At 33.4% G+C, this 17,723-nt stretch overlaps 1 protein-coding gene across 1 annotated transcript in view; it reads right to left on the bottom strand.

Moving 5' to 3' along the window:
- Positions 1–5,884: 5,884 nt before the first annotated feature.
- The window catches only part of COPS3 (COP9 signalosome subunit 3), a 41,842-nt gene continuing 30,003 nt past the window's right edge, over positions 5,885–17,723 (bottom strand). Inside the window, exons 6-12 of the mRNA XM_074207628.1 lie at positions 17,236–17,415; positions 15,614–15,754; positions 14,422–14,595; positions 12,607–12,693; positions 11,530–11,643; positions 6,492–6,572; positions 5,885–6,130 (exon numbers count right to left, since the gene is read on the bottom strand). Of these exons, the coding sequence (XP_074063729.1) occupies positions 6,077–6,130; positions 6,492–6,572; positions 11,530–11,643; positions 12,607–12,693; positions 14,422–14,595; positions 15,614–15,754; positions 17,236–17,415 (831 nt within the window). The 3' untranslated portion in view covers positions 5,885–6,076. The remainder of the gene's footprint in view (positions 6,131–6,491; positions 6,573–11,529; positions 11,644–12,606; positions 12,694–14,421; positions 14,596–15,613; positions 15,755–17,235; positions 17,416–17,723) is intronic.

The following is a 17,723-nucleotide window of genomic DNA, read 5'->3' as shown; positions in this document are numbered from 1 at the left end:
TAGTCAAAACTTAGAACCCAGGTCTTCTGAATCTCATGCATAGAAATTTTGATCAATAAATTTCTTCTCTCATAAGCAAAACAGTACATCTTAGATTACAAAAATATCTAAATTTCATTTAATACCCATAAGAGGCATCTAAAAATCAATCCTACATCAGTGACTTCAACAAGGAAAACACTATCAATTTTTTTTTCTTTTTTCTCTTTTTTTGCAAAGCAATGGGGCCTAATTTTATTAAGTGTCTGAGGCCACATTTGAACCCAGGTACTGCTGACTCCAGGTCCGGTGCTCTATCTACTGTGCCACCTAGCTGCCCTCACCACTATCAATTTCTAGATGGATGAAAGCTTGCTTATTATGACATCAATGTGGGGCATATTCCATATAGAATTATATGTGATTTATTTTAAAAAAATCCTAATAAATTTTTTTAAAAAGTAAAGGTTGGCAATTATGTATCTCTTTGAATTTCATTTTTTATTTTTCAAGGTAACAATCAGCCTTTTCCTTTTTATTTTTTAAATCCCAGGACTAACTACCCTTATCTGTTTGCCCATGCAAGTCACCATTCTTATCTTGAGTTATACTGCTTTCTAAGAACAAGGTATACAGGCACAGGGTAATAATGTTTAGTTGGTCACTGCCAGTAATAGTAAAAAACCCATCAGTGCAAATACTACAGATGGATTAAATTGACATATATCTAGATAGCATATTACTTTTTGTTATCAGGTAATTCTCATCAATCCCTTCTTTTTTATTGATCTAGTTATTCTGGATGTATTCTCTTAAATATCCTATTAAAATACAATGCTGTGCTGACCAATTAATAAATGGTTTGGGGTAATACATGAAATTCCTAAAGGGCACAATAATGGGGAGACTTTGCAGACAGTCTGAAAGTTCAAAGAAACAATAAAAGTATGCAAATGATTAGTGCAAACTAAAGACACTTCAACTGCAAAATTCGTAACATGAAGTTAATGACCTTCTCTATCACACACACATTGAATTCTATTTTGAAATACTCTTAAATGCCAAGTACTTTTGAACGGCACAGGGAATTGCTGTAACATTAAATGTAGACAGAATCAGAAAAACAACCACCCTGCATTTATTTTATTACCTTTTCCCTTCAGTGATCAACCCAAAATGGACACTACAGTAACTTCTTTAGAACTAAGATTGCTTTGAGCTTAACTGTTCTTTCAAAGTACTACAATGTTGGGGTGGCTAGGTGGCACAGTGGATAGAGCACCCACCCTGGAGTCAGGAGTACCTGAGCTCAAATCTGGCCTTAGACACTTAATAATTACCTAGCTGTGTGGCCTTGGGCAAGCCACTTAACCCCATTTCCCTTGCCAAAAAAACCCCCAAACCCAAAGTACTACAATGTTATATACCAAGTGGGATTCAAATGAAAATTCATTTTTGAAGTTTTTTTTTACTGAGAACAAGGTTTTGGGAACATATGGAATGGTTGCCAAAACTGACAAGGCAAGATGAAAAGCAAAGAATTGTACCTTAATTTATCAGGGGTATTAATATGGATCTTTGGTAATTTTTTATTTAGTCAGTAGTCCACAAAACCCTAAAGCTCTGGATTATAGTTCCAAAATTTAGGAAAGGGAATATTCCTGTATGAAAGTTGAAAAAGCTTCTAGTTCTTTTATTTCACAGTAATTTCTCAGTATTCTGATTAGCTATCTAAAATTTTTCTCTGATGTGACTAAGTTTTTATGGCTGTCACCTATGAAAATGTCTCCTTATGAGGTTTTAAAAATAGACCGACAGATAATGGTCAGCTGTGGGATAGATATTAGAAACAAAAGCAACAAGAGCAGGTATCCTGTTTTACAAGGCAAAAATAATTTCCAACCCAAACCATTTTAAATATCAATCAATTATTCCTATTTGGGGGAGTTTCCACAAATACAATTCTGTAAATAGTAGATTGATAATTTTTTAAAAAAACAAACACACCCAAATAAAGCCAGGATCTAATCTTTTTTTTTTTGGCAAGGCAGTGGGGTTAAGTGACTTGCCCAAGGTCACAGCTAGGTTAAATGTTTGAGGTAATTTTGAACTCTGGTCCTCCTGACTTCAGGGCTGATGCTCTATCCACTGCGCCACCTATCTGCCCCCAATCCTATTTTTGGTTTGGATTTGTGACTTCATTAGCATCAGTACCTCTCTCTACCACTGGAGATCTTCAATTGCTTGGCAACTGGCAATACAGCTGTGAAATGGTTTGGTCAATAATATAGGCAATATCTTCCAAGACTTAACTTGAACCAAAGTCTTCTCAACTCGAGACCAGCTTTCTACTTACCACATACCAAATTATCTTTCAAAGCATTCATATGAATCCAATTTCGGAAAGCTAGGTTTTTAGTTACTTGACTTTCGTTTTTTTTTGGGGGGGGGTCCCGATCCAATTGATTCTGACCAAACATATGATTTTTTATTTTAATTTTAAGATATTTGTAATATTTGAGTTTATTCTATCCCTTAAACCAGCAACTAACAAAAAAGTTATACTAATTTTAGCTATTGGTTTGAAATAGGACATAGGTAGAACAGATTTTTTTTAATCATCAATCCATCTAACTTAAATGCATTTGCCATACAGATGCAAATAACTGACCTTTTCCAGTCTTTTAAAAAAATAAATGCTCTTTTCAACTGTTCAAATTTATGTATAGCTTTTTTTCTTACAATCTAAGGTTCAAGTTGCAACACAAGCATAATTATTTGTTTGTTTATAATACAATGACATCTTTGAGAATTAAAGGATATTCAAAATAACAACTTCATTGTAGGATCTGACAGAAAGAGAAGGGAATCTGTACATATCAGGCAATTAATGAGCATTAATGGTTTGGAGCACTGACAAGACCAAATAAAGCAAACAGGCAAATTAAAAGTTAGGATTTAGACAATTTCTCCCACCATAAAATCCCATTGAAATAGGTATTTTCCTCTGGAATAGTGTTTTCCAACTTTGGTATACTAAATTATTATAAGGGGTACTGATGACTCTGTGTGCATAAAGCATTATTATTCTGATTTCTACAAAATATGCAACATGAATATTTATGGTAACTATTTTTGCTATCCTTCCTGTGTCTAATTGGAATTTTTAAAATTTTGGGAATAAAATCTATTTGCTTTTGCTAATGTGATTAATTAAATATAAAATCATTCCAATCTTAGTAGCCTTTTGCCATTCTACCTCTTCACAAACAATATGTAGTAAAAAAGACAACTATTATCATATGGGCAAAAGTGAAAATTTTAGATGGAAAGAGGGCACTAATACATGGAAAAGCTGGGAACTATTGCTCTATTACAAAGGCTACTTCTTAGAATCTTTCATTGGAATGCTCAATTCTAATACCTTTAGAGCAATATTTTATCAATGAAAAACATTTTAAAATTCCACTATTTTATTGCTCAGTGATGACATTCTTTGGCTTGAAAACATCTGCTCATTTTGTTTCCTAGAACATTTAGCTAAAAATTCTTTTAACTAGAACCTTTAATAACACAGCTGTATATATGTTGAGTTCTGGCTCACATAAAATGCTGCAGGTGTTAGATAAGAAATTTTCACAAAAATATCTTACTGCTGAGTTTTAATCCAATGAAGAAGTTACTATAGCATAATTGAAAGAGTGCTAGACTTAAGAGTCAGGAGACTGGGTTCAAGTTCTGCTGCTTGCTACCTATTTGATAATAGGTAACTCATTTAACTTCTTAAGAACTGATTTCCCCAAATGTAAAATGGGCAAGATAATACTTGCACTACCTACCTGTCTTACTATGAGGAAATTTGCTCTGGAAAATTTAAAGTGCTGTACAGACTTGAACTGTCCTTAATGAAATAACATATAACCCATGCTATTTCAATCACTTTTTTGGAAAATTTGTTGGTTTAAAAATTGCACAAGCTAATACACTTCTTAGACAGGCACCAATATCCTAAATTCAATGATCATTTCCTCTACTAGATTTAAAAAATAACCCCAAATAGAAGACATATCATTAACTAATTCAGAAGATGGTAGGATGAAACAGGGAAAAGGCAATTAAGGGTGAAATGGCATTTTTTTTATTGGATCCACTGTAGAAAAGAATGAATAACCTCCACAATAAGGGGAATTATTCTATCAAAATTCTTATCTATCAATCACCGTGTCTCAGATAGCTTTTATTGTAGATCCCGGTAATTTATATACAGGCAATTTTGGATTAAAAAAAGATATCAAGGGTCATTGATTTGTACTAAAGAACAAAAATATATTTCAGTAGCTTATTTTATTCTCATCACTGGCAGAAGCCAAAGACCATCCTGAGCCAAGGCATAAATAGCTTCTATAGGCAGGAATGGAAAAATTTAGGAGTGATACTTCCTTCACATCTGAGCAGTATTTTTTTCTTTACTTTTATTTCCAAAAACTGAGTCTTAGATTATGAGATTACTAATTTTATAAAGTCATAGAATTCAGAATTGCAAAGGATCTTAGAGATCTAATCTAACCTCCTCATTTTACAGATGAGAAAAATGAGGTCCCAAGAATGAAAGTCTTGTCCAAAGATACCAATCTGGTAAGAGGCAAAACTTGGACTAGAATTAAGATTCTCTAAAAACCAGTCCAGTGCTCTACTATAATGCAAAGTTTCTCTAAAATGTACAGCGTTTCATTACTAATTTCATAAATTATGTTTGGAGATTCGAAATATACACTGAAAATACTTTAGATTATGTCCTTTTTTCAATTACTGACTTTCAACAATAGGACACTATTTTTCCATCACAGTAATTTAAGTCCATTTCAGAACTATAACTTTAAGACACTTCAGCTAAAGGAGCACAAAAGTACAATCTGTTTAAAAATAATGAAGTAAAAGTAGAAATGAGAAATTCTTAAAAAAGGGCTATGTTGCTTTACAAAATCCTTCATTGCAAGTAATGGCCTACATTTAGTCCATAATATGGGTAATGACAATGAGGCTCATGAATTTTAAATAAGGAAAACCTGATTTGCTAACACCCTCCAATAAAAAAGGCACACAAAAGCATGTCAACATTTTTAAAAAACTGAATGTTGTTAAAAAAAAATCTTTAGCTCTGAGACCAAACCAATCTTGAAGTTTTTATCAGACATTTTTCAATAACAAAATTCAAAAGTTATAATTTATATAGGCTCTGCAACATTATAGAGTGAACTTCGTGAAAGTGACAGCCAAATTAATTTCAGAATTCTGAATGAGATTCACTGAGTAATCAAAACAAAATCATGCTAATTGCAGCTTAATTGAAAATGCTACTAACAAGAAGTAAAAGCAGAAAACAAATTAGGTGCATACCAAATGAAGAGACTAAAATGGGCAGAGGAAAAAAATGCTATATTCAAGACTATAAAAGGGTATCGCATGCACCATTATTTTGGAAAGTGCTTTAAAAAGTTTGATAACATCCCTTTAATTCTCAATTCTACACCAGTACCAACAAACTGTAAATATTTTGGTTCCTCTGAAAACTGAAAACTAAAAACTAATTTTATCAAATCTAGTAGGCAATGTCCAAGACTACAAAGACCATATAGTCTCACATAGTTTCCCCTCCCCTCTCCCATTACTTTTTTTTGGGTGGGGTGGTAAAACCAAACTATCATCAATTTTTAAGAAGCCAAAAAAACCTTTCAAATAATGACTAGTACTCTTATGTCCCTGTTTCTCACCAAAGAAAACTGTTTCCAGAAGGGGGGAAAAAGTGCTACAGGAACACAGCAACATTCAAGCCATTTAAAACCAAAGGTAGATTATTTAATGCATTAGCGATGTTAATCTGAAGATAAATAAATCCACAAGAGACTTTAAAAGTTTGAGATCTTTTCCTTTCTTTGTAGAGAGAAAACTTTTGAAAGCATATAGGACTGAAGATGTCAAAAAAAAATTTAATTTCTTAATGTCCAGATAAAACAGTCTCAGTCTTCCCTGTCATTCTCATATTTTCCAATGGCGAAAGTGGATGGTTCTTTCAGTTTAAAACACAAAAATGTTAATTTCAAGAATAACTGGATGGCTTGCTTCCTGAATCATCTTCTTGTGAGCCCATACTCTGCAGAACAGAAAAAGAAAGTTTATTTTTTCTCTTTCCATTGATTTATTTTTCATTTATACAAAGTTACAGTAATTTTTCTCATATAGTAATCTCACTTCTTGCGTGAAAAATTCATTTCAAGGAATCAGTCCTCAATCTTCTCTAAATTAAATTATCTAATAGTCATCATGTTAAGAACTGAAAGCCCTACCACACCAAGCTAGAAGAATATTTCTCTTTCACAATACATAATAGGACACTTTGGCATTTAAATATTACATTAATCTGAATTTCTAATTATATTCCAGATGTAAAAATTTATGTACCTTCCTTCTTCAGCCTCCCACTCCCCACTTTAAATAGAGGAAAAAGTAGCCACCTTTTGCACAAACTGAGGATTCACTGTGATTTCTTGATCCATGGCCTTGAGTCGCTCATCAAGTTCTATACATTTCAGCATCTGAGATATATAAATTTATACTTAATATGATAAAATGAAAAGTGGCTTAAAATTATAGTTTGTCTAAAATATAGACATTAAAAGGTATATTAACCAAAACTACATTGCAATTAGGATTCCAAGTCTTAAAACAAATATTTTTCCCTCACACAAATAAACAGTTTACATACCTCTTTTTCCCATCATCATTACCTACATCACTAATATGTCCACAAAATATACAAGAATTTCAAATTCACTATGAAACTTTGCTAGGATGACAGTGGAGAAAAGTCAGGAAGTTGCCTGAGTTCTCCCCAATTTTTCTTGAGAAATAACATTAAGTCAAGAATTCTGGAATGACAGAGCTACAAAAAGACAGAGTGACAATTTTCCAGCTTAAGATAACCTAGAAGAACTTCAGGAAAGGTCTATAGGTCTATCTTAATTAGTTAAAATAGGAGGACAGTCCAGCTTAGATGCTCTCAGTAAGTTAGCAAAAGATTCATTGCCACAGCATAGATCAGCAATCGATGCCCCATGGTCCAGGCTCAGCCAGTTAATAAACAAAAGCAGGCCAGTTGTGAGCCCTCTAGCCCCAGCACAGAAGACTAACTACCAGTCTCAGAATCCAGGGCACAACAGGAATGTCTAGTAGACTGGGCCATCCCAGCACATTGATCAAACTGCCAGCACCTGAGGGCCTGGTGCAAAAAGGCAGTGATAATCCTTAAAAAATATAATTGGCCAAATGGAAAAAAAAAATCCACTGAAGAAAACAATTCAAAAAATAGAATGGGCCAAATGGAAAAGGAGGTACTAAAAGCTAATTGAAGAAAATTCCTTAAAATTCAAGATTTGGGCAAGTGAAAGCTAATGACTATGAGACATCAAGAATCAGTCAAACAAAAGCCTGGAAAGACTTTTATGTACGGTGAGCAGAATCAAGAGAATGTTGAACATATTGTGTGATGATCAACTTTGACAGACTTAGCTCTTCTCAACAGTATAATGATCAAAGATAGTTCTATAAGACTTATGGAAAATACTATCCACATTCAGGTGTAATCTGAATATTGACCAAAGCATAATATTTTGAATTTTTTAAATTTATTATTTTTTCTCATTTCCCCCCCTTTTATTCTGATTCTTCTTTCACAATATGAGTGATACGGAAATATGTTTAACATACTTATACATGTATAACCTATATCAGACTATTCACTTTCAAGGGGAGGGGAGAGGGAAGGAAAAAAGTGTAACTCAAAAATCTTACTAAAAAAAATGAATGTTGAAAACCATCTTTTCATGAAGTTGGAAAAATAAATTAATTTAAAAAACCAGTCAAACAAAATAAAAAGAATGAAACAATTTTTTAAAAATGGAAACTTTGCTAGGCCTACATTTACCCCTAAGATTAAAGCATTTATTATTTTAATACATTCAAAGACTTGAATGATTAAAAAAAAAATTATACAAGAAGCTCCCTATTTCTCACTTCCTCTAATTACAGTAGTCCTCAGCCGATGAAGACCAATATATAGGAAAAGACATAGGGAAGTTGCTATAAAGTCTGCCGCTCCTTGTTTCCCAATTCAAAACACTCAGAATATTAGTAACTAATTTACTCTATACTTTGTAGATTCAGTGAGTTAACAAGGTATCCATACTCAGGAGTACTGCCACTTAGAGCTCCTGCTTTTGCAAAAAATATTAATGACAATGTCACCAAAGTTCAAAAACCCATCCCTTAACAGTGCAACCTCCATCAAGGAGGCACTCCTGTTGGGAGTAGAGAGAGGAATGGGAAGGACAGGAGTTTATGTGTTACTAATATTATGAGTTAGAATATAAAAATGCATTTTTACACTGAAACATTATAAATGATGAGTCTATAATACTAGGCACAATATGAAATGAGTAATCTGACCTGGGAACCTAAATATTTTTATAAGCTTTGTAAATATGAGAAATACTTACTAGATCTAAAATTATGTTATAAAGCATCAGCCATCAAAACGATTTGGTACTGGTTAAGAAATAAGAGTGATTGTAACCAAGATCAAAAGAAATGTAGTAAATTGGCAAACAATTTTTACAACTAGCATTTCTGACAAAGACTCATTTCTAAAATACCTAGAGAACTGAGTCAAATTTATATATAAAAAAAGCCATTCCCCAATTGACAAATGGTCAAAGGATATGCAGAAGCAATTTATAGATGAGGACATTAAGATGATCCAGTCATATGGCTCTCACTGGAGAAATGCAAATTAAAGCATCTCTGAGGTACCACCTCACACCTCTTAGACTGGCCAATATGACCAGAAAGGACAATGAGCAATGTTGGGAGGGATGTGGGGAATCTGGGACACTAATGCATTGTTAGTGGAACTGGGAACTGATCCAACCTTTCTGAAGAGCAATTTGGAATTATGTCCAAAGGGCAATAAAAACGTGCATGCCCTTTGATCCAGAAATACAACTACTGGGACTATACCTTGAAATGATCATGAAAAAGGGTAAAACCATCACTTGTACAAAAATATTCGTAGCAGCCCTGTTTGTGGTAGCAAAGAATTGGAAATTGAGCGAATGTCCATCAATTGGGAATGGCTGAACAAACTGGTCTATGTACATTAAGGAACACTGTTCTATTAGAAATCAGGAGGGTGGGGCGGCTAGGTGGCGCAGTGGATAGAGCACTGGCCCTGGAGTCAGGAGTACCTGAGTTCAAATTTGGCCCGAGACACTTAATAATTACCTAGCTGTGTGGCCTTGGGCAAGCCACTTAACCCCATTGCCTTGCAAAAAAAAAAAAAAAGGAAACCAGGAGGGATGGGAATTCAGAGAAGCCTGGAAAGATTTGCATGAACTGATGCTGAGAGAAATGAGCAGAACCAGAAGAACATTGTACACCATAACAACATGGGGTTGAAGATCAACCGTAATGGACTTGCTCATTTCCTAAGTGCAACAATCAGGGACAATTTTGGGGTATCTGCAATGGAGAATACCATCTGTATCTAGAGAACTGTGGAGTTTGAACAAAGACCAAAGACTATTACCTTTAATTTAAAAAAAAGTTATATTATGTAATTTTGCTATCTCTTATATTTTATTTTTTTTCCCTTAAGGATTTGATTTCTCTCTCAACACATTCAATTTAGATCAATGTATAGCATGGAAACAATGTAAAGACCAACAGACTGCCTTCTGTGGGGGGTGGGGAGAGGGAAGTGAGATTTGGGGGAAAATTGTAAAATTCAAAAATAAATAAATTTATTTAAAAAATAAAAGTGGTGGATTAGTGGAATAGATTAGGTACAAATTACACAGTAGTAAATGATTACAGTAATCTGCTGTTTGATAAATGGGGATTCCAGCTTCTGGGATAAGAATTTACTCTCACAAAAACTTCTGAGAAAACTGGAACATAGTATAACTAAGCATAGACTATACCAAGAAAAGGTCGAAATGGGCACAGGAATTAGAAATAAAAGGTAATATATCATAAACCAATTAGGAGAACAAGGAATAGCTTAGCTGTTAGATCTATTGAAGGGGGAGTAGTTTATAACCAAAGAAGAGATAGAGAACATGATAAAATTTGAAATGGATAATTTTGATTATAATAAATTAAAAAGGTTTTGCACAAATAAGATCAACGCAACCAGATTGAAAGGAAGGCAATAAGTTGGTAAACAAATTTTATAATTACTGTTCCTAATGAAGAACTCATTTATAAAATATAGAGAAAAATTTTAAAAATTAAGATAAAATAAAATATAGAGAACTGAGTAAAATTTGTTAAGACTATAAGTCTTTCTCCAATTGATAAATGGTCAAAGGATATGATCAAGTAGTTTTCAGATAAAGATATTCAAGCTATCTAGTCATATGAAAAAATACTCTAAATCATTATTGATTAGAGAAATGCAAATTTACAACAACTCCAAAGTACAATCTCACCTCTATCAGACTGGCCAATATGACTAAAAAGAAAAATGATCAATACTGAAGAGGATGTGGGTAAACTAGGACACTAATGCACTGTGAATGGATCCAATCTTTCTAGAGGGCAATTTGGAATTATATACCCAAATGGCAATAAAACTGCATACCCTTTGGTCCAGCAATCCCACTACTAAGTTTGTATCCCAAAGAGATCACAAGAAAGGGTTAAAAAAACCCACATGTACAAAAATATTTATGATAGCTCTTTTGTAAGGGATACGTATGAATTGAGGAATGGCTGAACAAATTGTGGTATACGAATGTGATGGAGTATTATTGTCCTGTAAGATATCATGAGGAGCAGAACTTCAGAGTAGATTGGAAAGACCTGCATGAACTGATGCAGAGAAGTAAGCAAAACCAGAAGAATGTTGTACACATTAACAACAACATTAGGTGAGAATCAACTATGATGGACTTGTTCATTTAAGCAGAACAATAATCAAAGACAATTCTAAAATTGCCTTGTGATACAAAATACCATCCATATCCAGAGAAGGAACTGTGAAGCTTACTTTCTTCAATTTTTAAAAAGTTTTCTTATATATTATTTTTTTCTATTGCTTTTTTCCTCATTTCAATTTGATTTTTCTTTCATAACAAAATATGGATTTATGTTTAACACAGTTATACATGAACAATCTATATTAGACTGCTTTCTCTCAGGGGTAGGGTAGAGGAGAGTGAAGGGAGAAAGAAATTATGAAACTCAAAACCCTGCAAAAAATGACTGTTGAAAACTATTTTGCATAGTTGGAAAAATAAAGAAAATATTAAAAAAGGAAAATGCATGCTGAACTGCACATTTATAACACTTTTAGAACACAACCCATTAGTACTCTGAGAAGTGCCTGCCCTTGGTTCTAAGAATGAATTTTTAAGGTAACAGAAATGCTAAAGAGTCATTTAAACCCTGAAAAATCTCAATAACCAAACTAGAACATTTTATATTAATATTTACCTCTTGATCAATGTTGTGAAGCATAGCTGGATTGTTATATTTTTCAGGATTATCATGGAAACTGACCATACCATCCTTTTGATTAATACTTGCAAAAATTTCACCATCTTCTATCTATAGATAAAACAAATACAGGGAACAGAACTTTGTTAAACATTTGATACCAGCCATTAAGGTAAAAATGAGTGACACTTCAATTACAAGTCTGCTTTATAACAGCTGGAAAATTAACTTTAACTGTGATTTTTAGAGAACTTAATTTTAAAGAATCATAATGCCTTTGCTAAATGGACTAGCAGGATTCAATGTTCCAGTTTGAAAGGGGAAGTAGCAAATTTCAGGAACTAATAATTCCATTAGGGACTGTGATGGACAACAGGAAAAAATGTGAAGTACTAAAATGTCAACATTTACATATTTATACATTTAGAATGGGACTTTAATGGAAGCAAATATGTAGAGGCTTACACATATAAAAAACTAGCAAGGCTTCACCTATGGGCCTAGTGATGGATGCTATGCATTATGCAAACACTAGTCTAGCTTAATTTGGATTTCAATGGTCCCAAGACATAAAATTCTTTATTAAAGTGAGGAGGGACTGCTATCTGTATCAGTGTAGGAAGAACTCATATTCTCCCTTTCTTTCCTGGATTGCTTCAAATCTCATCTAAAGTCTAGCCTTTTATCAAAAGCCTTTCTTGACCCCTCTTGATGTTGTCTCTTTCTCTCTCTCTCTCTCTCTCTCTCTCTCTCTCTCTCTCTCTCTGTTGATTTTCTCCAATTTATTCCACATATGTCTTGTTTGAGAGATATTTGTTTATTATCTCTCCCATTAAACTGTGATCTCTAAGAGCCAGAACTATTTTTGGCCTTCCTTTGTATCACCATGGTGATCACCACCATGCCTGGTGCATTGTATGTTAGTTGATTGACTGACACTGATGAAATGTTTTGAAGTACTAAAGTTCATAAGTAAATGTCTACTATTGTCTATCACTTAGGCAGCATGAATATTTTTAGGAAGAAATAGTCAAATTTCATCTACATAATAATCTCAAAATTGACCCTGCTTACCATGTGAAGGACATATTTTTCGGCTTCCTGAGGTCCTGACAACTGTACACGGCTGGCCATGTCTTGTAAAGACAATGTTAAAAATGTCTGAAATTGAGAAGCAGAATTTAGACATAACTAGAAACAACTGCTATGAGAACTGTATCAAGTAAACAGTTTCACTTATCTTAATGGACAAACTACCAATGTAGTAGTAGTAGTAATAATAATAATGATGATGATGATATTTGTCCTTCATTTTCTATTTCTTTTTTCTTTTTTTTAAAGGCTTTTTTGCAAGGCAATGGGGTTAAGTGGCTTGCCCAAGGCCACACAGCTAGGTAATTATTAAGTGTCTGGGGCCAGATTTGAACTCAGGTACTCCTGACTCCAGGGCTGGTGCTCTATCCACTGCCCCACCTAGCCACCCCTGTCCTTCATTTTTGAAGAAGACCACAATATCAGGGAGGTGATGCCAGGACAAGCACGTGAATGGGTTTTGAATGCGGGGGTGCTGTGCTAAATCACCAGCCTCAACTTTCTCCTCCAGAGCCATCTGAGTCCAGTGGCCAGATATGAATCATGATGGCTGGAGATACCCCTGGATGTTTTAGGGTTAAGTAAATTGCCCAAGGTCACATAGCTAGTAAATGTCAAAGGTTGAATTCAAACTCTCATCCTCCTGATTCTCAGGTCAGTGCTCAATCCACTGCAACATCTAGCTACCCATCAATATACTAAAGTATTTTAACATGAACTCTCTATGTTATGGGATTTGAAACTGAAAAATCCATACCCTCCAAAAGTCAGTCATATAGGAGAGTAGAAATTTAAAGAAAAAAAACCAGGTCATTTATCTTTGATGGTACACTTTCTCTCCCTTGAAATGAATAAACTATCCTCTTCTGAGGTTCAAAAGTGATGAAATGGATACTGGAATATCTTTCACCATTGGCTAGAATTGTAACATTTATATTCTGAGTTTTGGGTATATCTACATATAAGTCAGTATTCTTTCTAAGTCATTATCCAAAAAGTCTATTCATTTATTCTGTGGTACTACAATCATCTGAGTTGATAAAATCAAGAATTAATAAAATAGGGTTATTTTTGGTTCAAAACTGCTTTCATCAACGAAAAGAGCTCCGTGATAAAGGAACTTCTACCAATATAGATCTACAATAGTCCTGTAATTTTTAGTCTTAGAGAGCTGCTTGAGGTACTAGAGTTTAAATGACTTGCTCAAGATCATAAAGACAATATCAAGGACTTGGACTTAAAGTCAGAGTCTGCACATAAATTAAGGTTGTCCAGACTCCAGGCCATCTCTCTAATTTCTCTATGAAACAATGTTTCTCATGTAAAAATAGAAATGCAATTAAAGGATTAAAAGTAAGCATTCCTGGAAATGGCTAGTTGGGAAAATTTTTTTTCATATTTTAAAAAATATAAACCTATCCATGTATTACAATTTAGTCCCACAGTGTTGGTGATCTCATCTCATATAATGGAAAAATTTGTTTAAATGACCAACGTAAGAGTAGTGTGTCTCATACTGAAGGTCAACACACTTAGAAAATTTCAAGTAAAATATGGAAACTGGTCCTAGTATCTATTGATATACCTCATCTGCAATGCATTGTAACTTGATTTACTCCTCAGTCCTTTCAATCATTCTGTACCTGCTTTTCTCTCTTCTCTTGGCTACCCAAATTCAGTCCTAGATAGGTTAAAAATCCAACTATTTTCCTAAAAAATAAACCACAATAATTTTGGAGAAGAGATTTTGTAAAGCCTCAGAAGAATCATGAGACAAAGTATGAGAATTCATCTTACCTTTGTTAACCTTTGGATGTTCTTCTTGTAAAGAGAGGACAAACACTGTTTAACCAGTCCCATATTGTTATCTCTAGTGAAAGTTTCACTATGTTTGTTTACCAGATTTCGGAGTTCTGATGGATTATTGGTTGAATAAACTTGTGCTAATTCATGGTAAGCATTGCTAAGGGGCTATAGTTTAAAATGGAGAAAACAAATCAATACACAAAGTTAGGTATATAGAAAGTGGTGATATTTTCTAAGTACAAATAATGTATAAGAAAAATATCAAAAATACAAACAAAAGTGAGGAACAAAAATTGTCTAAATAATTCTTTTATGCTATATATATATATATATGTATATATATATACACACACACAGATTATTACTTGCAATAAAGCAAATGACTTAAGATATTATGGATAGTTCAGGCAATACAATTTTCTTTTTCAAAAGGAAAGTATCAACAAAATTTCCTGGCTATCTACTGGTAAAAAATTAACAAGGAAATATTCTGGTTTTTCTTAACCCTCACCCTTTTTTCTAGAAGTTGATCATTCAATGGAAGAAAACCAAAAGATGAACTTCATCAACCTCCCTCACTAGAATTAACAGGATAAATGGTTTTGCTATGGATGTCATATTAATATTATACTTATGCAGAAATAAAAAAATTAGGCATTACCAGGAAGAAACCATGGAATATTAAAGAGATTAGCCCCTGGGTCATCTGAAGGACTCAAGTGTCCCCTAACTATTTCTTGGAAATGGCTGCCAAGTGTTCTATCATTACTTGTTCAGAATGCTGCTTCAACTAGTATAGGAGTGAACGTGTTCTGAATATTGAATAGTTTGCCTTGTCATCTGCGACAAACTAACTTGAAAGCCCAACATTAGGAATTTTCAATCATGAGAAATGCTGTGCTCTGATTTTGCCTGGAACATGGGGGAAGCAAAGGGATTATTTAACAGTTAAGGAAGAACTTCCCCCCAAGTAAGAATTTCTTCACTGGAACTTAAAGCATTTTAAATTCAGTAAATAAAGGCTAACCCAAATCTGATTCTTTATAAAGTATAAGATTTTTAATACAAAACACACTATGCAAGTAATATTAATTCTCCTTTATGTTGATTTTGCAATTACACTAAATTTATTTTTAACTTAATTTTCCAAAGAAGAATAATTATTTTTCTTTAGAATACTCACCTTAATAAATCTACCAACAATCTGAGAAGTGTATTTCGGCAGCTGTTGAACTTTGCCCAGTAATATCAAAGAAACTAGAATATACTTTTTATAAGATTCCAACATAATATGACTGACTGCCATGGCAGGAGTAGTTATAGCCTGAGCAAGAAAAAGATGTTAGATTTAATGTTAACTATTAATGAAAGCTAACTTAAGGTTTGTAAATTTCTTTACATATAATTTCTCATCTGATGCTCTCATTTCTAATATTTCAATATCCTCATTTTGTAAATAAGAAGTTAAATGATCTGCCCAAGGTTATAAAGTTAATTTCCAGGACAAGACTTTACTCACATGAAAGGTACATGCCTCATTTATTTGATACTGTCATTTTATACATTAGTTTTTAGATAACTAACATTTCCCCTCCAAGTTGAAAATTCTGAACTATGGTAAATAGTATTTTCTTAAACAGATATCCTTGAAACAAAGGAAAATGAAGATCATAATATCTTCCTGATGACTCAGGCACAAATAAAAGATAATGGGACTTTGAGACAGAAGTCTCAATTCTAATAAGTAACAGGGGCCAAATGTGAACTCAGGTCATCTTCCTCACTCCAAGTCTGATATTCTATTCATGGTGCCATCTAACTGTTTTCTCTAGTCTTCCATTTTGGTCTGGACTTTTGATTTCATAAGTAAAGTTTTTAGTGAAGAAATAATTTCTACCAACACATATCTACAATTGCTTTGCAATTCACAATCTCAGACCTGGGGCACTAAGAGGATGAATCACTTCTCCAAGGTCACACCAATATGTATTGGAGGAGACCTATCAGTCAGGTCTTCCTAACTGAGGTCAGCATTCTTTATCCATTACAATGCCTCTCATCAACCTTTCATCACAAGGACCGTATATATTTGGATTACTTAAAAGCTTATTCATTAGAATCACAAGATATCAGAGTTGGAAATGACTAATTAGAAATTATTTAATAGGAGCGGCTAGGTGGTGCAGTGGATAGAGCACTGGCCTTGGAGTCAGGAGTACCTGAGTTCAAATCCGACTTCAGACACTTAATAATTACCTAGCTGTGCGACCTTGGGCAAGCCACTTAACCCCATTGCCTTGCAAAAACTAAAAACAACAACAAAAAAAAAAACACCAAAAAACAAAAAGAAATTATTTAATCCAACCTCCTTATTTTATGAATCAGGAAACATAGAGGTGAAATGATTTTGTCCAATAGCTACTTAGGGCCGATCCTCAATATTATACCTCTAATTCAGTGGTTATTTTGTAGCTATGTTATGTGATGTGAAAGGGGTCCAACTTGTCAATTTTGAAGTACCATATAAATGTAATTATTATTACTATTATTAATTCAACATCCAAGTTTCCTTAATTAGGGTATTCTTTAGGTTATTCTAATTCACAAATATATTATTTATTTACCTTTAGAAACTAAAGATTCAAAAAGACAATCCATATCATATTTCACAAAAAATTTAAATCAATATTAAAACATTGTTTATGATAACAAAAGAAAAGGAATACCTATGCATAAAACTCTAGTGTTTTATATCAAATATGCAAAATTGTATTCCTTTGCTCATAAAAGTTAAGAAATAATTACCTGTTCATAAAAGTAGAGTGCTCTTTCAAAATTCTTTAGCCCCGTGTAGATCATTCCACCATAGTAGTAGTAACATAAAAAGTGCTTTGCATCATAAGCTCCATTCTCTTTACAAATGTCCATCATATCCACATCCAGATAGGGAAGGGCAGGTTTAAAGCATTTTGCCAATAAGCAAAGCTATAAGAAAAGACCCAAGCATTATATTAATGAATAAAAGTAATTTCATAGCCAAAGAATTTGGGGGGGGGATGGAAGGAGAAATGGTGTTAATATGTTTAAGCTTACATTCATTATATTTTTAAAAGCTATGATTGTATATGTATAACCTATGTAAGATTATTAGCTGTCATTGGGAGGAAAAGGAAGGAGGGGGAAAATTGGAACTTAAAATCTTACAAAATTGAAATTTGAAAACTATCTTTACTGTAACTGGAAAAAATAAAATATTAATTGAAAAGTTAAACTTGAAGGAGAAAGCACATTAC

Source organism: Macrotis lagotis, chromosome X, assembly GCF_037893015.1.
Source record: "Macrotis lagotis isolate mMagLag1 chromosome X, bilby.v1.9.chrom.fasta, whole genome shotgun sequence".
Lineage (NCBI taxonomy): Eukaryota > Metazoa > Chordata > Mammalia > Peramelemorphia > Peramelidae > Macrotis > Macrotis lagotis.
This window is presented reverse-complemented; position numbering and strand designations above follow the sequence as displayed.